This window comes from Camelus bactrianus, chromosome X, assembly GCF_048773025.1.
Source record: "Camelus bactrianus isolate YW-2024 breed Bactrian camel chromosome X, ASM4877302v1, whole genome shotgun sequence".
NCBI classification, from domain to species: Eukaryota; Metazoa; Chordata; class Mammalia; order Artiodactyla; family Camelidae; genus Camelus; species Camelus bactrianus.
In genome coordinates, this window is record NC_133575.1 from 93,783,809 (window position 1) to 93,808,824 (window position 25,016).

A 25,016-nucleotide genomic window follows, 5' to 3' on the forward strand; every position below is an offset into this window, starting at 1 on the left:
GAAATTAGGAAGTCCATCCAGGTTTTATTAATTTAGGGGGTCCATCAAGTTAAATTGTATTTACTAGTGGGATATATAGTTATCTTTATGGTGTTACTATGTATAGATTGAATACAAATTATCTATTTTCACCTACCTCAAACCACTTAACATGAATTGCTTATGGCTGTTACAATGTATTTATGGTTACATGGCAGGCTCCCAGGGTGATGTGAGAGTTGCCAGGAGAGGAAAGCTCTCCTGTTTCATAAGCCTAACAGTGTAGTACTAACTACAGCCTGGGGTTTGGGCTTCAGTTTCGCATGTTCATAAACAATATTTTAAACGTTACAGAGTTGATTGATGTTGGGAATGCGGATTCATGCTCGGGACGTTCACAAGAGACTGATGTATAAAACAGAATGCCATTTTATTAACTTACAAAGACAAACAATTGTTCACGAGGATGTAATTTGAAAATTGCAAATTCCTTCTGGGCAGATCTTTGCGGGGAGCTAAATTATAATCAGAATATTGTTGATACCATAGAATCAAGGCAAGATGAGTTAGTTGTACAATTCAAACACATAATATCGTTTACTATGATTGCTCCAAGCACCCATCTCCCCAATATAGACTAGAGCATTTGCTCCTTGGAGAGACTGGTGTATTTGTTTTACAGATCAGTGCACACCCACCCCACAGCCTGGGTAGTGCCTGTTTAGGTTTTGTATTTTTCTATGCTTTCTTTGCTGATCAAACCCTTTATTCACTCTCCTATAAAAATAAGTAAAAACGTGTTTCTTTAGCTGTTATCTCTCCAATCAGAGTAGTCTAGTATTGACCACCTAGAGGCAATTCTATCATTCAAGGTAAGTACCTCTCTTCATTTATAGCTCAACTTAGAGCTATGTGGTGAGGCAGGGGACAACAACCTAGTGAATAATTCTATGGGGTCACCTCACTGTGGCCAGCGAATACGGTTGACAGATTAAAATACAGGACGCCCAATTAAATTCAGGCAGCAATTTTTTTTTAAGTATAAGTATGTCCCAAATATTGGTTGAGGTATAGTTATGCTAAAAAAAGTATTCATTGTTTATCTGAAATCCTTATGTCCTGTGCAGGGTGTCCTGTATTTTTATTTGCTAAACTTGGCAAGCCCACGAGAACATTAACATGACGTCATGAGGACTACCTAGGTTCACGCTGTAAGCACTAATCCATTCAGTTGTCTTAGGGAACAAAATCCACTCCCACTAAAACATTGTCTAAGTTAACAGTAGGGAGCAACGAAAAACGAGAGAATCTTGACCCTTTGAGGAGCCCGTAGTGACGCAACAGCTTTAAACACTGCCTTGATTGATTGCCCCGCCCCCTCCATTCTTCTCTTCCTGGTACTAGAATGATGGCTCTATCTCTTCCTTCTCAAGTCCCGCCCTTTTAGCTACCCGTTCTGGATAGGGATCGGTAACCCAAAAAGGGCCGGCAAAACCGCCGACGTGTTTAGAGGAGCGGAAGTAGTCAAATTTCACCGAGAACCGTAAAGTGCGGCCGGCTGTCTCCCTTTCCGGAGAACGACAACTGCTCCGACTGTCAGTGCCGGCCTTACTCGTGTAAGGGGATCTGCCGGCCCCTTTCTAATTCAGTATTTCCCCATTTCAGGCCCTTCCCTATCGTCACCCCCTTCACCTTGGATCATGTTCAAGAAGTAAGGACATGCTGTGGCCTCCATCGGCTGCTCACAAAAACGGTGGGGGTGGGGGTGGGGAAGAGGGCGAGAGCAAAGATCCTCTTTCTCTCTGCCCCGACCCTGCCATCCTTACTTCCCTAAGGTTTTCTATAGTATTACGCTCTCACTCGCAACTTGGCAATACTTTTTTAAGCTTTTCAACCCTAATCCTCAATCGGGTTTCGGTCTTCCCACTCTCATTTTCTTTCTCCTTACTACTCTTTCTCTTTTGCCCCCTCTCCCTATCCTATCTGCATTGCTAGGGTTCTACCAATCACATCCTTGCACTGTGATTTGGGGGCATATCCTCTTTATCTGAGAGGAGAGTGCTGCACTCACTGCCATGTGGTTATTAGTTATGAACTGAATAAGGGAAGGCTTGACTTCCTGGGTCATGGGAGTGAAGGAGTCTGGGTGACAGGAAGCAAGCGGCCTGTCATACCTATTGCCTAGCTGCCAGATTAACCTTGTCTTGAAAATCGCGTGATTCCTCCATAGGCTATTCAGTGTAAGGAAGACAAAAATTCTTTGGGAACCTACCTAGTGGGTTTGCCTTCCAGATTTAGTAGACGCCAAAGACAAAGGGGGAACATGGGCAAAGGAAGGTGGGTTTTGTGCATGACATTTTGAGCAAAAATAAATAGGTATCTTAAATACCATCATCGTCATCACATAAAAAAAAATCTCAGTAGATTACATAGCTTAGAAGAGGCTGATTTTCTGTGTTCTATTTGGGTTGGTCTTTTGTATCTCAACGCTTGAGGGTATTTTTGTTTTGTTTTGTATTGCTTTTATTTTTTCACACAGGTTTTGTTATAGGTAGGAATGTGTTTCTTCCTGGGTAGAACTGAGTAAGATTTTCCAGGAAAGGCATATGTGTAGCTGATTACAGATTATACTGTGAAATATGCCTCATATCCTCCCCCTGCTAATTCTGTATATATGACAGTTTATTTTAATATTGCATTAAGACATTGGTTTTGTGCTGGACAGAATAAAAGGGGAATAGTATTTTTTTAACATATTTTTTAACTTAAAAATCTTTTTTTTGTTGTTGTTTGGGGGGGGGCAATTAGGTTTATTTATTTATTTATTTATTTATTTATTTAATGGAGGTACTGAGGATTGACCCCAGGACCTCGTGCATGCTAGGCATGCAGTCTGCCACTGAGCTATAACCCCCTCCTCCCCCGGGAGTAGTATTTTAAAAAACAGTTTATTTCATAAAAATTTAACAAGACCTTTAGCTATTCTGTTACGTTTTCTTAGAAATACCCTTTTTTTCCTTGCAAAAATCATTTGGCAGATTTGATGAAAAAGAAAATGTGTCCAACTGCATCCAATTGAAAACTTCAGTTATAAAGGGTATTAAGAACCAATTGATAGAGCAATTTCCAGATATTGAACCATGGCTTAATCAAATCATGCCTAAGAAAGATCCTGTCAAAATAGTGCGATGGTAAGTCTTTTTTTTTTCTGTGTAAAGCTCAGAGTAGCTGACTATTTATGATTAGATTGCACTCATAATAAATGTAATTATTTTCACATTATGTTTATCTACTTTAAACGAGTAACTTAAGCTTATGAATATTTGTATTTTCAGATTTTTTTATGTTTGTGAACAATGTGGCTTTGTGTACTGATTGTTTTATTAAAGAGTTAATTAAATGTTTTCATTCAGAGTTGGATTTCTTTTGGTTTGTGCTTTAGAGATTTGTTTTATTAATTATCTAACAATAAAGTTAAAATAATGAAATGTGAAATAAAATTGTAGCAAGTCATATTTTTCTTTTTTTGTTTACTGGACTAGTAAGATAGATAAAATAGTTTAAACAGTGTTTCTTTTTTTTAGCCTCTATTGAAAAAAATTTTTAAAAAGCTACACTTTCTCTATATATGCATGTTTCATATTATACATTACTTAAAGGATGTTTGGCATATTCATTTTTGAAAGAAAATATCTAATTTGGTACTTTGTGACATTTGTCTTACAGCCATGAACATATAGAAATCCTTACAGTAAATGGAGAGTTACTATTTTTTAGACAAAGAGAAGGGCCTTTTTATCCAACCCTAAGATTACTTCACAAATGTAAGTCTTGATAGAAAATATGTATTTGGGGATATAGAAAGGCACAAAAGGAGTTGAACATGACTTCTGGTAGTTAACTTATTTATGAGTACTAGGTTACATGGAATATAAAACTAAAATGAATCCCCCTCCCCATCTTGTGGCAAATCTGAAAAATACAGATTCTCTCATTATGCATTCCAGAAAGCTCAAGGAAGAGCATTCATTCATTCATTCATTCAACAAATATATTTTGAACTTTGTGCCAGGCACTGAGCTAGGTTCTGAGAATGTGATAGGAAGCAAAGACAGACATGATCCCTGTCCTAAGAAGCTAATAGTCAAGTTGGAAGAATAGACAACAATTAGATGATTACACAAATATATATTCACAAACTGTGATAAGTGCTGTGAACATTTTCTTTTAAATTTGTTTCCAGATTTGCCTCACAGAGATAATTCTATCTAAGGGAAAGTATGGGCTAATTGTGGGAGACCTAGTTATTGTTAGTTGAGTGCCATGTTCAGGTATTAAGAAACAAAATAATGTTTATTACATACCCACATTTGCATGTTGTTAGATTGAGTACATTACAAAAGAAAACCCAAAGGAAGATGCAATCCTGATGCATGAGAATTTTTCAACTGTGAAGTAAAATTTCTGCCTTTCAAGTCAGTATGTATCTGGCACGTGTGCTTATTTATGGTGAAGCATTATTTCTGAAATGTCAAATGGTGAAGAAAAAAAGGCGTGTGCATAAATAGAAAGAGATAAAGCAAATACAGCAAAGTGTTAATGAACAATTGTTGAATCTAAGACGGTGTCCTGGTGTTTGTTGAACTATTCTTCCAGTTTTTCTATATGTTAAGCATTTTTACAATAAGTTGGAAGAAAAAGATGTTCCTATTTAATAATATTTTGCTGGGAACCAACCTTTTAGAACATCTTAAAGTTATTCTTGTGCAGGAAGCAGGATAATATAGTGGTTAAAAATGTGAACTTGGAGTTAGGCAGATCTGGGCTCAATTCTCAGTACAAGTCACTTTTATCAAATCACTTAACCTGTTTAAGTCTTGTTTCCTTATCTTTAAAAATGGAGACAATTGTATATTACATCTCCCCTGGTTGTAAGGCTTAAATGAGTTAGTAACACACTTATAATGCACCTAACAATGCCTGCAACATAGTAAGTGCTCAACATACCATAGCCATTATTACAATGTAGCTATTCAATAAATGACCACTACTACTACTTATCGTCATTGTCATGGTCAGGGTCATCGTCATCATTATCATCATCATTATTATTAAAGGGCAGATATTAAAGTGGATGGAAATCTAGAAAAAATTATGGCTTTTAAGCACATTCATTCATTCACATTTCTTTCTTCCAGTGAGATGTTTAGTTTCTAGTATTGATAGGAAAAAGACTTATTTGTTCTCTGACTAGTGGAAGGGCTAGTGGTAAGACATTAAAGTGAATACATTTACCAATTATTGTTATTCCTAGAGAGCCCTGAGAGGCCAAAAAGTTTTTCTCACAGTTATTGTTTTAAATCTTTCAGAGATTATTTAATTGTTAGGTTATAAATTATTAGTAAACACACAAATACATTTTTTAAGATTATGAAAGGAAAGGAATGCATGTTCATTCTAGAGATTTGGAAAATACAGAAATAAAATCACCTGTATTCCCATGACATAGAGATAACCACCCTTAATATGTCAGTGTGCTTCCAGTTATTTCCTGTATTGTGTGTGTATGTCTGTGTGTGTGCAGATATGTAAATGTATAATTTTTTCCTTTTTAAATTGGGCTCTTTGTTATATAGTTTTTTTTAATTAGTTGACTTTTTTAGAGTAGTTTTAGGTTTACAGAAAAAAAAATGAACAGAGGGTACAGAGTTCCCATATACTTCCTTCCTATGCCTCCCTTATTATTAACATCCTGCATTGGTGTGCTTCATTTTTTATAATTGATGAACCAATATTGATACATTATTATAATTAACCAAAGTCCATAGTTACATTAGGGTTCATTCTTTGTGTTGTACATTCTGTGGGTTTTGTCAATTGCATAATGTCATGTATGCACTGTTATAGTATCTTACACAATAGTTTCACTGCTCCAAAAATCCTCTGTGCTCTACCTATTTATCCCTCCCACCTCCCCCTCTCCTCCAGCCCTTAGCAACCACTGATCTTTTTGGCAGTTCTTTATTCTGCTTTTTTCACTTAAGATATATTATGAACACTTCTTGGGGTATTACATATTCTCCAAACATGGTTCTATTATATAGATATTTTTAGACATACCGTAAGTCATTTAGCTCTTACTTTATTATTGGACCTTTAGGTTGATTCTACTTTATTTCTATTATAAATATTAGTACTGTAATGAATATCTTTCTACCTAAATATATTGTGCATCTCTCATTTTTTTCTTAGGATAAAGTCCTAAAAGTAGAATTACTGAGTCAAAGAGTTTGACCTTTTCAAGACTCTTGGTACATGTTGCCAAGTAGTCCTAAAGAAAGGTTGTACCCATTTATAAGCCTTCTAGTAGTATATGGGAAAGTCAATTTTCCTACACTCTTTGGTAGCATCGGAAATTACTTAAAAATATATATCAATTTGATAGGTGAAGGAGGGTGTTTCAGTTTCATTTTACATCCATCAGAGTACTGCAGTTTGGGGAAATATTTGTTGATGTCCTTTGCTTTTCCTGTTGAGTCATTAGTCTTATTAACTTATATAATGTATTTCTTTTCTTCTAGATCCTTTTATCCTGCCACACCAGCAGGTTGATAAGGGAGCCATCAAATTTGTACTCAGTGGAGCAAATATCATGTGTCCAGGCTTAACTTCTCCTGGAGCTAAACTTTACCCTGCTGCAGTAGATACGATTGTTGTATCCTTCCCAGGCTGTAACTGTTGAAAAAATGTGTTCATTGTATTCTTGTTATTACTGAAAGATCTACCATCTAAGAGAACATTAGATGTACTTTTTTGGAGATTACTGTTACTGTTGTCTCATGCTTTTTTGGTTACATTTGAAGATGTGGGAAGCAACATTATTTCTTGAGGCTAAATTATGTCCCATTTTAGAAGTTAAATGAGAACAAGTAATGAAAGGGTCCCAGCTACATTTCAGCTCAGTTAGGCCCAATGTTATTAGGTGCAGGATCCAGTATAAAACTATTGATTTTTAATGGAGAGGATATATATGATGTGATTGGATCTCTTATTTGGACATCATACTGCTACTTTTACGTTTGACTTACCCTAGATACACTGGAGTAAAAGCACTCAAAAGGGAAAAGATCTTAGGCACCAGGTAGAATGTTAGAAGTGAGTAGTAGGAAATATTGGCAATCCCCAACTTTTATTTTAAAATAAAAGTTCATTTTTAAGTTGGCTGTTTGGGCCTCAGAATATGTTTTCTCAAGGAGAAATGTTAAAGCTGCAGACAGTCCTTAAGGATCTATTCAGCACATGATGTAGCTGAATAATTCTGCATTATTTCTATTTCTGCAGTGCTGTTTCAGTTATATTCTAGATTAAATAGTTTTTTTCCCTCAGTTTATTTGTGAACATGAAACCCAGTGATGAATTATCATCTTGATGACCAAAAAGGAGAAAATGTTCTGCGTAACAGTGAACTAAAATTGATGGGAACACAAAGGGCGGAGGTGGGGATACTATATCTGTGTTCAGGAAAACTGACAGTCTGACAGTTTAAAAAAATCTTTTTCTTTCTTTCTTTCTTCCTTCCTTCCTTTCTTTTCTTTTCTTTTCTTTTTCTTTTTCTTTTTTTTCTTTTCTTTTCTTTTTCTTGGCCAAGAGAGGGGCAAGTAAAAACTCACATAAAATAAGAAGAAAATATAAAGATAGGGAATATTTATTTACCATAAAGAGTTGAAATCAGTACAGACTGTAGTCAAGACTGCTTACTTCATACCCTCCTGTCAGTAAGATGACATTTTAAAATCATTCCATAGTGAGCAACTTTGTTCTTTCTTCCCCAGCTACCCATCTTCTCCAACTTTGTGGGATCATTAACTTGGAGACAATGCTCAAGGGCTGCATCTGTTGTCAAATGCAAGTTCATATGCCTGATGCACAGTGAGGCCAAACAAACCAAAACATAGGAGTTTGGAGCAGAGAAAGGTTTACTGCAGAGCCAAGCAATGAGAATGGATAGCTTGATCTCAAAAAACTCAAACTGCTAGATTAAATAGTTTTTTGTTAACTAGTCTGGACAGGAAGGCATCTTCTTGTTTATCATAGATCTGGCCATTTGCTTCTCATTGAGAAAAGGAACCATACTTGGTAGGAATAGGGAAATCACTGTGGAGTGGGAAGGCCAGTAGGGTGAGTTTAAGAGTGTGTCCTGTGCTCAAAAGGAGGGTGTCCTCTCTTGTGGCAGTTATATCTAAGGGGTAGTGTAAGTTGTATGTTTATATCTTAGGAACAGTTTGTATTGACATAGATACTGGTCATATAATAGGTGCTCAAATATTTGTGGAACACTGAATGAATGAATGAATTGAACACCAATGGAGAAAAGTAATCTGTGAGGACAGGTTACCTTTTGTGTTTATGATTTGTTTAAGTTTTTTAAGTTTATAGTTCTGGAGTTTCCCTTAAGTGGAAAATTTTCCTAGTATCTAGCGTTTACTTTTAAAATAATCTTTATTTTGAAGTAATTGTAGAATTTTTGAAAGTTGCAATACTCATACAGAGAGATACTGTATACCCTTGAAGCTTTACTTTTTTAAAAAAAAATGTACTGCAGTATTTAACATTCTAGACACTTCAAATGATAACCAAGAACATTCTGGTTATTCTGGATAGATTGAAACTTACACCGGGCTCTTAAAGATAGATTGGATATATAATTATTGTTTTAATGTGTCCTTTATATAAAGCCACCATTTAGTGATTAAAGCACTAGAACAACTGATATTTATTTCAGTTTTAATATTTATATGCAAGAAATTTTATCTCCTTTTTTGCATGTCATCTTCTTCCTCTTCTCCTTTTGTTGGCATTGGGTTATATAGTATTAACATTTGACTTAAAGACCAAGAATGGTGATTAGATTCATTCATTTAGCATTTATTGAGTTTTTGCAGTGTGCCCATAGATTCTGCTAGGTCCCTGCCCTCAAGGAGTTAATGGTCTAGGCGAGGATGCAAATTGGTTTCAAAGTGGCTTAAGTAGTAACATGACATCCCCTCTCCAAACTATTTCGATTGATAAATAGTTTTCTTAGCTGTGTGTTTTCAGGCAATCATGGCAGAAGGAAAACAGCATGCTCTGTGTGTTGGAGTCATGAAGATGTCTGCAGAAGATATGTAAGTTTCTCACATTAGGCCCTCTTAGCTTTTGAGATATAGGTAACTTATGCAGGAAGCATCAGAATTACAGGTGAAATTTGCTCTCATTCATACCACATCTTACAAATATTTAAGCATAGAAGCCTCATTTCTGATTTTTCCTAGCACTAAAGAAGCCATTGAAACCGATTTTATCTCTGGGATTGCGTTCTTTCTTAAGCACTCTGAAAAGAACCCGTGTGCCAATACAGCTGTTTTATATATATGTGTGTGGTACTTTAGGAACTTTTAAATTTAGTGTGATTTAAATTAGGTGTGGGGAAAGATGTTTGGCTGCTAGTTTTTAAAACAGTGACGTAATTCAGCACCACACTGTATTCATCTTATTATTTTGACCTGGTGGTGTAAAATATTAAGGAAATATTAAAGATATGTTGCCAAAATATAGTCAATATACTTAAAAACATTGCAACTCATCTGATTAAATTATTCCTACTAATTTTATTTCAGAGCTAATTATAACACTTTGATATTCTCCTGGTATGGTGACATCATTAATCTGTTTCTGTAGACCCACTAGTTAGATCACTAGAATCACTTTAAGACATTAACTGCAGCAGAGTAATGTAGTTTAATATAGATGATAATGTTAGTGTAATATAAATAAATTTCCTACATGTGGCTCAATAATTGGAAAATAGCAGTGCACCCTGAATTATATTTACCATGAGTAGGCCTATAGAAATACGTAACAATATGTTTATGTGCTTTATTCCTTCTGCAGTGAGAAAGTCAACAAAGGAATTGGCATTGAAAATATCCATTATTTAAATGATGGGCTGTGGCATATGAAGACATATAAATGAGCCTCAGAAGGAATGTGCTTGGGCTAAATATGGATATTGTGCTGTATCTGTGTTTGTGTCTGTGTCACAGCATGAAGATAATACCTCTGTGGTTATGCTGAATAAATTAAACAGATGCTAAACTTCTGTTAGCTTCAAAGATTATTTTAGTTTTTCTTAAACTCCAGCTAAATTTGGGTAACAAACTTAGACATTAAAAGGTATCTGGTAAGTAACCAAACTCAGACAACTTAATGTTCTTTCTTAGGCTAATGATGTAAGATGAAGGGCAAGACTCAGTAAGTGAACTTGCCAGTGTGTGGCTGATCCCGCAGAGAATCTGACTACTTAATGGGGCTGGAAGCTAGATTGGGATTTTTATCCCATTACCCCAGGGCACCTAGAAGTGTCCCTTCTCTTTTGTGTGTTTTTTGTTTGTGTTGTTTAACTTTTCATTATGGAAAATTCTGAACATATACAGAAGTATGGGGAGAACAGTATAATGGACCTTTTCTGTATCCATCACCCAGTTTTAATTCATGGCCAGTATTATTTATCTATGTCTCACTCAACTTCTTCCCACCCTACTCCCTGATTATTTTGAAGCAAATCCCAGGTATATCATTTCACCCATAATTACCTTGATATGTATCTTTAAAAGATAAGTGTTTTTTAAAAAAGCATAACCACAATATCATTATCACACCTAAAAAATTTAACTGTTTCTTAATATGGTCAAATATCTGGACTGTGTTCAAATGTGTGACAAATGGACTTAACCGTTTCTCTTTTTAATTTTTTTTAACTGTTGGTTTGCTTGAAATTGGTATCTGACACAGTCCATATATTGCATTTGGTTGTTACTTATTTAAGTCTCTTTTAATCTATCAGTTCTACCTTCTTTAAATTAATTATTTAAGAAATTCTAGTTGTTTTGTCTTACAGAGTTTCCTCCCACATTCTGGATTTTGTTGATTGTATCACCATAAAGTAATTTAACTTGTTTTTATGCCCCTGGATAGCCTGTAAACAGATAGGCTTGATCAGATTCAGGTTCAATTTATTTAATGCCCTCTCTTGAAGCTGGGTAAAATCATACTACACAGATGCCTATAACTTCCAGATTTGGGTCCCCACAGTATTCCCTAAAGAATGTGTAGCACCTATCATAAGTGGCATATGAAGGCCCTGGACCTACTTCAGTAAGAATAGTCAGCTGTTTTGAGAGTTAAATGAATGGTTATGAATTTATATAAGTAAAAACAGGCCTTTCTTCCTAATAACATTGCTGTTACACTATGTCTCAGCCATCTTCATTTGGTTGTTTACAAATAGATGACATGTGATTTTATTTTTCAGATGGATACAGACATTCACAAGATTGTGGTGACCTGTGTTACAGTTAGAAGTTGGTGAGAAAGGTGAGGGTGGATAGTAAAAAGAGAAAAACCATTTGGCTGGCTGTTGCAGCTGGGCTTCCCAAGATACAGTATAGGTGAAGGGTAGAGATCCAGGGTCTGACTCAGATTGAAAAACTATTTCCCACTAACAAAACCTGTAAGACTTGGAGATTCCCACGTTAGAATGTAAATGTATTAATTTATGGTGATACATCTGCTTAGGGGAAACAATCAGTAAACAGGAAGTTTCTTGGTGAACATGGATACGAGTGAAGGAAGGTTGGTAATTTGGGGGGAATATTTAATCTGGGCTGGGGTAAGGCTTGGAGAATTTTTCCTGCTTCATCATTAATTAGAATGCTTATGTCTGCCAAAATCTTTCTTTCCTATAGCCCAGAGAGGTGCCCTGATATTTTACTTCCTATGTCCTTTTTAAGTTCTATGTAGAATATTTTCCTTTGTTATGATGGTTATATTCTATGACTTACCATATTATTATATTGTATTATTTATTCCTGGTAGATAAAAGTATAAATAATCTCACCAGTAACACAATTATAAATTATCTTTGAGGGTAGGTTTCTTCAACAGATAGTCTCTTTTATGCTGACTTACTAGTTTCAAATTTAGATGTCTCCCCATTTAGGGGAGAGGCACCCTATTCAACGCTTTATAATCTTAAAAAGAGAATATTTAAGTCATTTATGTCAAAACGAAACTTTGAACCTTTAATTTTGGTATTAAGACAATGTTAATGACCAAGATTGGCTATGGAGTGTTAGCAATGAAAAACAAAGCACACACAACATACTAGAGAAGTTTTAATTGCCTGATTTCTGAAATAATTTATCCACATTTCTAACGACTGTTACGGGGGGTGTAGGGAACACTTTAAAGATATTCAGCATCATCTGTGCTTGTTTCTCTACTGTGTCCAGGTATATTGACTTTGTTGCCTTGGTAATGTGGACTAAATACGTATGTTTCCTGCTTCCGCTGGGTCTGAGGCCTCAGGTCACAGAGTTAATCAGGGGTGTCAGTCTGCACGTGGGAGCCTGTTCAGGTTCTAAATGTTATTAGGTCACGCAGGGAAGCCAATTCAGAGGTTAAACTAGCAGATAGCTCAGTCTCTTTATGCACTATGCTTAAAGGAAACTTAGTTTACCCACATTCCTTAGAGTAGGAATACAAGGAGAGCCTGTTTTCTTACAGGCAGTGTGTCTTCAGTTATTCTCAATTTCAGAATTAATTTTGTGTCAAGCCAACTGACAATCTAGCCATTTTTGTGTATCTGATACACTTTTACTCAGCCAAGGTTAGTTCAGCTCAGTGGACTTTTATTGAACATCTAGGTTTTAGGTGTGTGGCACAAAGATGAATAATACACTAGTGACCTTTGCCATTAAGGAGCTTCCAGTCTAGTGAGTAAATTTACATTTGAAAAAATTTGGGTAATGGTAATAGCCCAATACCAATTTATAAAGCCAGTAGGAAGTTACTAATACTTTTCTAATTTCAGTCATCAAAATTTGTAAATTATACATGAACAAAATATAAAAATATTCCATAGATTGTATCCAATGTGAGGTTAAAAAAATCCAGATGTCTTAGAGTTGCAATTCAGTATTCCAGCTCAGATGGTTGTCCCATTGTGCAGTAATATAAAGGCCAGATCAGCCCTCTTCTAGCTGACTATTATAGTGGTTTGGTGGTATTCTGTTGGCAGCTGCATTTTCCTTTTTTTTTTTCTTAAATATATTCTGGACCCAAAACAAGCAGCTGGATTTATCACAGGGGTAGCCATGAACATTTCTAGTTTCTGTTAGTCTCCAAGCAGAAAGTCAAATGACATGTCAATGATTATATCCAGCCAAGCTCCCCCTGCAAGTAAAATCAGCTACTTGAGGTTAGAGTATTTCTAAGCATAGTACTTCAGAAGATAAAAGAATGGCAAATGACCAAATTTGTAGAGGTATTTCATTATAATAAATACTTCACTTTTTTGTTGTTCATGAGAATATTAAAAAAGTAGCAATTATCTATTAATGGGAATATGAAATGAATGTATGCCCAAACAAAATGTGGTAAATATTTTAACTTTGTTTACCTAGGTTCCTTAATTTTGAGAATATATCTCTCAAGGCTGTTCAGGAAATTCAAAATCTTCCAATTTCTAAAGGAATATCTACTAAAACTGATTTATAATGAGAGGAAAAAATGTGTGCATCCTATGTCAATAGCCATCATTTCTGAGTTCTCAAGCAGAATTAGGCCATTAAAATATATTTTGAAAGCCCTTCAGAACACATATATTTAGTATGTTATTCATTGTATTAAGGCAGTAAAAATTAGATTAAATAATATTCTTAATATATTAGTCGCTCAGCCATAGTTCCTAAAGAAATCATGCCTGTCAACATGGAGACTGATGCATGTAAATGTATACTGTGTATTATATGTTTTTACATGTTGTATGTATACTTTATACTTTTTTAATAGGTGAAAGAATGAGTAGATATAATGAACTATAACATTAATGTGTTTAATACTGTATTAAAACTAATTAAGTACTTGTAAAGGACTACAACTCCATCAGAATAGGAGTGAATGAACGGGATTGAAAACCAGTTTTAAAATCTATGCTGAGACTGTTAAGACTGGTTGGTTGGTTGGTTTAGGAGGCTGGCCTCTTGGAGAATGTAATGTATATATGGAAAGAGATATGGGAGATGATTTACTGGAATTTATCCTAATAATATCATGTTCATTAGAACAGGTCACGGGGAGGAAAAATACATTTTAAAAAATCTAAGCTAATTAGTACTATTAATATTTGCCTCTTGGAGTGAAAAATTAAACACCAGATTTTATCCCTGAACAATTTGAGAAACAAGAGATCAATTAGTGAAATAATTCTACTTAAAGCTCTGGTTGTTACAGAGAATGATATGCCTTACTATTGTCTAATTCTAGTTAAATGGATTATCTTCTATATTCAAAATTTTTAATCTCATTTTAAAAATAAAACAAATCATGATTTCCACATCATAGTTTTTATTGCTCTTCTTGTTCCATTCCCCAATTTTAAAATACTTTAATTTTAGCCAATATGTGAATATAGGGCACTTCTAAGGCATAATCATTTACTTCACTCCCTTCAAGTTCATTGTAAATGTTCTCAAAACTTTATCATGGGGGGGAAACCCTAAGTTTAAAATGTACAAAGATTTACTTTTAGTGTTTTATCACAAGACTTGATTGTCCATGATAACTATTAACTTTCTTTTAATCTATGGTGAAATAAGTAATTTCTTCTGATTTTCACAAGCATGTGAGCAAAAGTCTGTGTTTTAAGCAATAAATCATTTAAACACTTGCCTAGAGAAAGTGCCATTTCTCCAAACATATGCCTTGAATACAAATCAAATTCAGTTACCTTTTTGTCTCAAGGAAAGCCATACTGGGGAGACTTTCAAGGTTGGGCAATCCATTTTTATTCTTACCAACTTCTGTTTCCAATGGGGACACTTTCTGTCTTTGTCCCCAAATGCTAGGATTGTCCTATACTGATGCATGATGAAGCCCTAAGGCTTGGAAACTTGCAAACCAATAAGATGATTTTGTGATGAAACTGCATGTTAGATTGATACTATTAATAGCCCTTGAATGAGCTTAAATTTGAGACAACTTTTAAAAGCAGCATGCTGTGGGCATCTGATGTGAACCCCCTCACAGCCTGCCCTCCACCTCTTCCCCTGTGTCATCACTCCCAACTCAAAGGACAAAAAAAAAAAAAAAAAGCAGCATGCACTTTCTTCTAGTTTTGTTTCTCTATCAGTGGGGCGTGAAATGTGTTTCTGCATACCGGATTTTTAACAAATTTTTAGTTTCCCATGATCTGAAAGATGTTGTATGCACTTCTTAGTCTGAATGCTATTTTCTTCAGTTCTAATGCTGCCTCATTCAGAATTCATTTTTTAAAGCCAAAATTCACTGTTCACTTAAACATCTGGATTAAATTGGGCAGGGTGAGGAGGATGAGAGGAGAGTCCTTTGTGCCCTGTAGGCTCTGGACAGCTTTCTTAGAGAGTTGACTTATCCAGGATTAGGAAAAAGTATGCTTTTGCATGACTAAGATCTTTCTAAAGTTTGCTTGTGTAAGCATTTTAGATTTAAGAAAGTTCAACCTGAAATGCATTTGAATACAGAGTAGAAAGAGTTTCATTTAGTGGGATAACAGCAATCTAACCCTTCAAATTAATGTCTATCTCCTAAATAGCTTTTGAAAAAGCACGTGACTGGAAACTATTTTTCACTGGCAATGCTTTATACTGTTTAAAAAATAGTAAGAGGTAAAATGTAGTAAAAACTTGAACACTTATACTGCACTTATTTATTTTGTGTTTGTTTTACAAGGTTAAAATTTTATATTTTGTAAAATGTTCTGAAAGGAGTCCACAAAGTAATTCCACTTTCTTGCTCCCAAATGCAGAAGTCTGAGAGTAGGCACATGGCCTCATTAGCTTCTGGGTGTTGTCAAACCCAATTTCCTCTCAAGTACCAAATGCCTAGATGCATTTACTGGGGATGCAAGAGTCTCACTTAAGCAGAGTTTTTTTTGTCGATATAAAGAGAAGCATCTTGATTAAAGTGTGAGGAGACAGAAACCATACTGATTTGGGTGATTTCGGCTCCAATAATACCTAATTTGCTGTGGAAGGGGAACATGTTCTAAGTTAATGATCTTAAAAGCAACTTCCAAATTTCTTCTTAAAAAATATTTACTTTATAAAAAAGCTGCTTGAGGAAGAGCTGTTTTATTGCATGGCACAGATTCAATATACAGATGTTATCTTAGAACTATTAATTAAGGAGTTCCCTTGTGGATTTGAATATTCAATACCAGCTGTTATTCACATCAATATTTTAATATTTTACCAGAAAGATATTTAATAAAAAGGATTGATACATTTTAAATGTGTAAAGTGCTAGTTAAACTTGTTCAAATGGGTCAGAGGGAAAGGGAAATAACATTCCTTGAGCATCTACTATACGCACAAGCTCAACTTATTTATCTTGCTTAATCCTTATGACTATCCCGTGAGGTAGATTTTAATTCTCATTTTACAAATGAGAAAACTAAGGCTCCAGAAGGGTTGTATAACTTTCCTGAAGATACATTGCTAATAAATGTCAGAACTGGGATTTGAACCTAGGTCTCCCTGATTGCAAATCTTGTTTTGCAGAAAATCTCATATTTCATAAAATGTTAATTAACCTCAGCCCACAGTCACATCACCATCTTTTGTCTATGGGCAATTGGAGAGAAGTGTAAGTTGGCCAAGCCTCTGTTCCACAGTGGGAAAATTTGGGTAGGATTAGAACGTGGTAAGAGTGGGCTGCTTGCACAGTGTGCTTCTGAAGGAATGTTCTATTTCTCTCTTCATCAGCAGGGTGTCCTGGGAAAATCTTTTGAAATTGGACTTAGTCCTGAACTTTTATTATTAGTCACCTGCAAGCTAAGTGATTTGTGACCATTTAAAGGTTATGCCATTTAGAAGCCTTTGCTGGATTTTTTCACAAGATGATACAAGGGGGAGGGTGAGTAAGTGGGGAGATGAGAGTATAGAGTGTAATGTGCAAAGGCAGAGCTAGCAGCTGCTTTGTGACAATCAATTCATCCAAAAGGTAGGTGGGGAAAAGGATTAGCGAATATTAAAATTAATGACAGGAGTAGTTTGGTTCAGTTATAATCAAAGGGAAAAGGCTGAGGGCTGTAATCTATATTTTGCTCCAGATCTAATGAGTTAATTTTGAGAAAGAGGATCCAGTGATTGAACTCCTGCAAGGAGATGGCCTGGGGCCTGCTAAAAGTCAGGTGGCAATTTCCATAGCATTCAAAACAACCAGAAAAATAAATAGGACTTTTAGAAGAAACTTCAATTTTTCTTTCATTCACTGTCAGCCCTAGGGTAGGGAGGGAGGTTGTCCCACACTTCTGGAATTGGTTAGATCTGTGCTGTAACTGTAAAATACACACTTGATTTCAAAGACTTAATAAAAAAAAAGAATGTAAACTATCTCATTTTTTTCTGTTTATTACATGTTGAAATGCCAGTATTTTGGATATGTTGGGTGAAACAAAATATAATACTAAAAGTAATTTCACATGTGTCTTTTTTAATGTGGCTACTAGAAAATTTAAAACTACACATGTGGCTGACATTTTATTTCTATTGGATGGCACTGGAATGGAGAAGGGCAGTATTCCCTGAAGCTTCCTTCTGGAGGTGAGTGCCTTAGAGTAGGAAATATGGAAAAGAAGATTCTCAGTGCCAGTAGAGTCTTCCATCAAGCTAACACCACTTTTCACCTCAGATGGTGTGGGGCTGGTGTTCTGACTATTAGAGCATCCTCACTTATGCAATACTTTGAGTACCTTTGTGGATGTCTTATCAGTCACTCACTAGAAGCATTTCTTACTTTTTTTTCAAATGCAAGCCTGTCACATACTGAAGGCATCCTTCCTCCAATCCATCCATAGAAAATCTGAGTCTTGTTTTTAGGCCCTGCTCTTTCTGCCAGGGCTTTCACTAAATTTCCAAAGCAATGGCAAAGCCAATGTGGCCATTTTTGCATGGAATCAGTGAAAACTACCAAGGAAATGGAAATTACGTGGGTTAATAGCATTTATCAAATTGAGGACTTTCAAGGCAGGAAGGACCACCATTTTCTAATAATAAACAATGGCTTGTTTTATTGCTCATGCAAAGCTTACATGAAGTGATTGTTTGACTCCCTGTATGAATCATGTGTTCGGGGTCTTTTTGCTTTCCACGAAATACCAAACCTAGTGTTGAGCTCATAGATACTCAATATACAAGGAATAGTATAGTGTACAGACTCCACACAAATAAAGGTGGATTTCTCTTTTTTTTAAAATTATGCTAGAGACCCCAGATAGACACTACCATTTCATACTTTCTAAACAAGTTATTTTCCCCATTACCCTTTAAACACTTTATAGAATTTTTTCTTTGATACTGGAATTGAATGATTATTTTATTCATTAGACTTTGGGGGACTCCTTTGTGGGAAGGTTAGCAAAAATTTCCAAATTTCTTTGCCAAAAGAAAGCTAAACTTACAAACATGTTCTTCACATAACCACTCAGATACGTATTCAAGTCAGCTGGCACTAAAAGGAACACAATATTTTAAATATATGAGTGGGAAATTAGTGGTACATCATTACTAGAGTCTGCTTTCAGTAACTTTTCTAATACAGATATGCCCTGCTTTAAGAAAGCTCAATAGATGGGTTTGTTTAAATGCACTGCAGAAAAACCTGGGCATTTTAAGTCAGACTTGATACGCAAGCAATCTGTTAGCTACATGGAAAAAAAGCCAAGAGGTCTAATACATATTTTGTTCCAAATCCAATGTTTTGCCTTTGAGAAAGAAGATCCAGTGATTGAAACTGTCCAAGGAGGTGGCCTGGGGACTGCTAAAAGTCAGGTTGCAGTTTCCACTGCATTCAATAAAACCAGGAAGATTAATACAACTTTTAAAAGAAACTTTAAGTTTTCTCTCACTCATATCTCAGCCAGTGGGTCTCATACTTCTGGAATTGGTTAGACCTGTGTTGTCCAATAGAGTAGCCATTAGCCAGCCATATGTCAAATATATTCACAGTCTTGATCAATTAGACCTCCATTCTTCCCAACTCTCTCCTCAATAACATAGTGGAGTTAGGGTTACAGTTTTTGGCTACTGAATACATGGTGATCAAATTTGTAATCATGACCTTAGTAGCACCATTTTCTATGTTACTGATTCAGATTTTATCTACAAGACTAGGTACAACCAAGTTCAATGAGATAGCATACTATGTAAGCAACCAACATTTTCTAAAGGAATACTCACGTATAAGAATACAATTAAGAGCATCAATTTGCTTTAAAAAGCAATTGTTACCTTAGTACCTACTAGGAATGTAGTCTCTGACATACTTATTACAGCTTTTTCTTGATACGCTAATATAATCGAAGGTGATAAATACAGTAGAAAAAAAATTAATATATTGGTGTTGGGGGCAAGGTGACACTTGTGAACTGGGTATCACAGTGAGATACTGTTTATCACTGTACTCACACCGAACATCATTTGATTTGTAGTAATTATATCTAAGACCATGTATTAGAGTGCTTGATAAAGAGGTTTTCTTATTTTTCAAAATTAATAACCCCTAGTTTTAATCAAAATCCCCAATGAGGGAAATCAGATAAATTGCAACAAAGAGTTTTACACACTACTCTGATGATCGATAATTTGAAGCCCAAGGCCGTCTTGATGAAATTCTTTCTGGTTTGCAAAAGCTGTGGGAGACCATTAACATCATGAGGCCAGTTACAGGAAATATTGATTTCTAAAATGTCATGGTTTCACACCCCATGGGGCCTTATGGATCTGACTTAATATGGCATGTGCAGGCCCGATTATAGGACAAGTCAGCTCCAAGTATTTCACACATTTATACTGTATTGCATGTGCCATCCATAAAGCTAATGGGTAGCCCATGAAATTAGGCAAATGGTATAGAAATCCAAGGTGAATGGTGAGGATAAGGCCTCCACACCAAAAACAGTTGAATATAGTGCAACCATGAACATGGGGGGAAAAAAATCTCAGAATTTGAACAGGTAAACCAAAAGCAGGACAGATTCAATGCAGGTAAATGAAACTGCCAAAATACCAAAAGAAGTTCTTCAAAGGAGACTTCCAAAGAACTCATTTGCTCTGCAGTGGTAAATAAATCTCAATTGATGTACTTTTATCCAAGCCACAGCTGAGAGCCAGATTAACTGGGAAACAACACAGATGATGTTACATTCTTTACAGTCACCACTTCAATTTCAGTATCGCCATAGAGAAGTACAGAGAATTACAATGAAATTGTGTGTGCTGAGTAATGCCACTAAATTAGCTCCCAGGAAAATTATTAACCTTTACAAGTAATTTTCACTTTTCCTCTCAGGGACAGATTTTAAATTTCACTTTAATACTGGCTGGGAATATTTCCTTTATTGCTTGGTTGTGTATTTTGAAGAAAGCAAATCCACTGGCACTTGTGGAGGCTTAGAACATAAACCAACATTAGAAGTAACAAACACACAGTGAAAAGTTTTACTTTAATCACAAATTCACAACTAGAGATTTTATTTGCATATCTTAGAAAGCTAATAAGACACGCCACATTTTTAATCAATCAGCAAAAATATGTGCCACACGGATTTTTAATGATCATAATTTAGAATTTATCACATAAATACATTATAAATATATCCTTTATTTGTAAAATTATTATTCTTTTAACATTTCTTTCCAACACACCTGAAATTTGCATGAGTTTTAAGAAAAAAAAACCCTGCCCTATTTAAAAATATACTAATAAACTTCCATGTGTGAATAAACCAGTGCCACCAAACTGAAAAAGAAACATATTTCTGTGTTGGATATGTAGCTGTTACTACAAATAATGACAACACATGTCCTATACAATGATCATATACACGCTCTTGTTTCACTTTTCAGTCATTGTCAGAACCATTTGGAGGTAGGAAAACCAATGCATCATTGAAAATATGCCCAAATGCCCTAAGACGGTATACCCCATACATCATCACATGCATCTGATTAGGAGTCAGTCCATTAAAAGTAACAGCCATATCTGAACAACATCCTTCTACTACTTGGTTGGGTTGATTAGTCATTGCCTCTTTAATAAAAAGCCCAACAGATTTGGTATTAAATACATCTTTTCCTTCAGAATCTTCTGCATTTTCTGCAAATACTCCAGCATATTTCAGGCAGACTGCTAACTGCTTATCTTCAGATATCTTCCAAATCATCCCTCCCTGTTCAGGACACTTCTCTGGGACACTGAGAAGGCTGTTAAGTCTTTTCATCGATTCTATACTTAAGACAATTCCTCCTTCCACACTCACATATTCAAGGTCTCCAGATTTCACAGTGTGGCCTAGATAGAAAGGTTGTGATGGATCCTTTTTTAACAAAAAGTACTTTAAGTTTTCAATAATAGCAAATGTAGTAGGGCGTGCAAGGAAGAACCAGTTGTATTGGTCTCTATATTTATCAAAGGCGTATTTGTAAGCTTTTCTCATCATTAACCACATGTCATTTGTTTCCATGTTAATTGACTCAAACACTTTAACATTTTCAGAACTGAAGAACTCTGCTTTGTCACAGTGTTTGGTCCAAGTCTCCTTCACTGCAGCCCAGAGACTCACATCTTTGGGTTTTACAAGGATGATACAGTATACCTGAAAGCTCTTACTGAGCTCCATGCGTTCATCCTCTGAAATTTTCAAGATATCTTCTTTATTAGGAGCTTGCAGGTGATGATGCTCATGGTCGTGCATTCTATTTCCATGACCAATCTTAATGTGTCCTAGCATAGTGATCAAGGCACAGAAAATGCTTCCGAGCATTACACCCTTCAAAAACGAACTGCTTTCAGAAAGCATTTTCCCTATAAAGAAAAAAAGATCCTTAGGATACTTAATAGAAAAGGATTAGTCTAGTGATTTGATTTGGTATTCTTCGTATACTTACCTTTTGCTCTTAACATTAAAAAAAAAAAGGTTCCCAAGTTTGAAATCATATCAGTTGCAAATAGTATCAGGAAGTCTAAGAATTTTTTGCTTCCATTGGTATCTGATTACTGTTCAGTATAAACCGGAATTTTGCAGGAATACCTCTTTGCAGTAGAGTTTTCTGGGAGGCTATTTTTGCACTTCATCTATGGGGATTTAATTAACCAAGTACTAAATCAAAGCACTAAACCCAGAAACCAATGTTACAGAGGTTGTCCATCCATCATTCTCTTTAAAGGAATTTAGTTTCACAAGCTTGCATTATATTATGTAAATACCTCTGTGGCTATAAATGGAGTTTTACATCAAAACCTTAAACTGAATAGATAAAACCACCTACAACTGGCAAATCACCAGTGGTATCCGTACTGGCATTTGTTCTCAACTTTGCGCTTTATTTAACTGATGGCTGCTGTCCTCAGGTGTTCTGAGTACATCTAAAGCACGTTTCTTGAAATTGATACCATATACATTAATATTTACTCTTTTATCCCTAAGTCCAAATGGTTTCCAATACAGTATCCCAACTAACTGATGTAATAAAAGCCCATAATGAAAATGGTTAAATTATTTGGGTTAGAAATGAGTCAATATAAGCGTTATCTGGGGATCATTAATGAACATTTTTATTTCTTCCCAAGTCATTTTCTTAATCTCTGGGAAAGTAAAAAGGGGAAAGTCTACACTTTTATTTCAATTAGAAGTTAAAAGAAAAGCCAACATTAAATACAACTGCTGAGATTTTCCCAATCTCCCCTCTATTTCCACAAGGAATGGTCTACTGAGCTACTCAGATTTTCCCTTTGTCTCTTAAAGTTGAAAGGGGCCTTAGAAGTAACCAACTGTCATTTTTCCCATTTTACAGATAGGGAAACAGAAGGTCCACAATGATTAAATAACTGACCCAAAGTCACAGTCAGAGGTAGAACTGAACTAGAAGTCAGATATCCTGACATCAGTTTAATGCTTCTTGTATTACAGAATATGATCTCAACAGTGCTTCTACTCATATTATTAAGAATTTAATAAGTTACTGAATAACTTTGCTTTCCTATAAATGAAAAAGTGGGATCCGTTAACTATAAATAATATTTTGCACCCAACATCACCCTACTGCTACAAGGAAACCATCCTTGGGTTTTCTTTTAAAGGAAAGGGACTTTGACTTATACTAGAAGGACAAGGTGTGGAACAGCTTGACAGATGTAACTCCTGAGCGGGGATGGGAGGTGGGGAAAGAGGCAGGACGGCTTTCCTGTGTTACTCAGAGAACTTGGTCAACAAACAGCTCTAATAAGGAAAAGAGAATTGTCAGGAAACAAGCTTTGCTTAATATTACAATTATCAGATGCATTCTAAAATTAATTTAATTTATATAGGGCTTTGGCATTTCACATTACAGTTTTCATTATTTCTGGCCAATATATGATAATTGACCGGTGTCTCTTAGCTTGATAATAGCATATGTATGTCAGAGTTCTTCCTGATGGGGATATTACTTATGAATCATTTTCACAAATTATTCTAAGGAGTAGCTTTTTTTTTCCAGCAGGGAAGGCAAAAACAAACAAAAAGTAACATTACAGATGAACATGATAGGACATTTGGTGCAGAGGAGAGGGAAACTTAAAACCGCACAACAGCACAAACAAGGCAGAAACTACTGAAGTGGTTTTTGAGATGAATCTTTTTAGGTGAAGGTGGCTGGGGTGGAGTACGTAAAGGGAGGAGGATGAAATGGAGAACAGAGGTGAGGGGAAAAACGTGGTCACCTCTAGACCCCAAGGAGGGGCCGAGGGAGCGCCTCTAGGAAGGCGGCGCTCGGTCGTCCCCATTCACTGTTTCTCCCACTGCACCTGCCCGGGCACATCGCGTGGAGCATGCTGGGAGTGGGCCAGGACCCGGGGCCTCCCCGGGAGAGGGGCGGGGCCGGGCCGCTCGGGGGGCCGCTCCAGGTACGAGCCGATGCCCCAGCACTCACCCGCGTCTAGAACGGCTCAGGGGCGGGAAAGCGCAGCCGCGCACGGTTTTCCTCCCACGTTCGCGCGCCACTCGGTTACGTTCCTGTCAGGCTGCTCTAGATGCAGGCGGTGTCCTCTCGTTGGTCTCGCTGAAGGTGGGGAGGGCCAGGAAGTGGACGCCACGACGGCGCCGGCAGCGGGGCGGGGCAAAGGAGCCCTCCGCGGGGCGGAGCCGCCGGCCCGCGCCGACGTCAGAAGGACCCGCGCGTACGCAGCGCGCCCTTTCCCTCCGCCCCCTGCCGAGTTCAGAGAAGCGCGTCCTGCTGGCGTGACCCGCACGCTCGCCTGTACCCAATGGGACGCTCAGAGAGGCGTGCGTGCTTACAACTCGCTGACTCCTCCCACCTCTTCACCTTCCGGGCGCGGAAACAGAGTGCTAGGTAGAGCGTTGCACCTGGCCGCATTTGTGTCGGGTCTCTCAGTGGTTCCTCCCGGTACTCCTGGGCTGGGATTAAATGCAGGCCACTGAAATAGTCCTTAATTATAAGGGCAAGGATTCGCTACGGTTATTGGAATGGCATCTGAAGCCCCACGGTCTGGAATCCAATCCTGTCTTCACCGCGTCCCTTGGTATGCTGGGAAAGTTACTTCACCTCGCTATGCCTCAGTTCCCGCCTTTGTAAAGTTCTGAAAATACCACGGTAGTGCTATGTCATGCAAGATTAAATGAGATAGTGCTTTTGACTACATTAGCAAAAGACCAGGCATAGAGTAAGCATTCATTAACTGTTACCTATTATTATTATTATTCACTCCTGTATCACTTAACACTTAGCCAAATGCCAGCACGCAGTGGACAATACATACATATTTGTGGAATTAACCAATGTTAGAACTCCAGGTGAGGAACCACGACCAGAAAGGATAAGTACCTTCCTAAAGGCTACACAGTAATTAATAGCAAAGGTGGGACTAGAATTCGGGTCTAATTACAAGTGTAGAGCTCTCTT

General features: G+C 36.6%; 2 protein-coding genes across 3 annotated transcripts; one reads left to right on the forward strand and one right to left on the reverse strand.

Annotated features, from left to right (window-relative positions):
• Positions 1 to 1,363: 1,363 nt before the first annotated feature.
• MCTS1 (MCTS1 re-initiation and release factor) lies at positions 1,364 to 10,117 on the forward strand. 2 transcript variants are annotated; one of them, XM_010963937.3, is made up of 6 exons: positions 1,364 to 1,690; positions 3,018 to 3,170; positions 3,706 to 3,803; positions 6,561 to 6,694; positions 9,076 to 9,143; positions 9,910 to 10,117. In XM_010963937.3, exons 1-6 carry the CDS (start codon positions 1,680 to 1,682, stop codon positions 9,989 to 9,991), a joined length of 546 nt encoding a protein of 181 aa, XP_010962239.1. In that variant the 5' UTR covers positions 1,364 to 1,679; the 3' UTR covers positions 9,992 to 10,117. The 2 variants fall into 2 exon arrangements, with proteins under 2 accessions (XP_010962239.1, XP_010962241.1); XM_010963939.3 differs by lacking the exon at positions 1,364 to 1,690 and adding an exon at positions 2,210 to 2,316.
• Positions 10,118 to 20,541: 10,424 nt separating this feature from the next.
• On the reverse strand, positions 20,542 to 24,229 carry C1GALT1C1 (C1GALT1 specific chaperone 1). The gene is made up of 2 exons (XM_010963935.3): positions 24,027 to 24,229; positions 20,542 to 21,921 (listed from the first exon to the last, which is right to left on the reverse strand). Exon 2 carries the CDS (start codon positions 21,914 to 21,916, stop codon positions 20,960 to 20,962), a length of 957 nt encoding a protein of 318 aa, XP_010962237.1. The 5' UTR covers positions 21,917 to 21,921; positions 24,027 to 24,229; the 3' UTR covers positions 20,542 to 20,959.
• Positions 24,230 to 25,016: the final 787 nt, after the last annotated feature.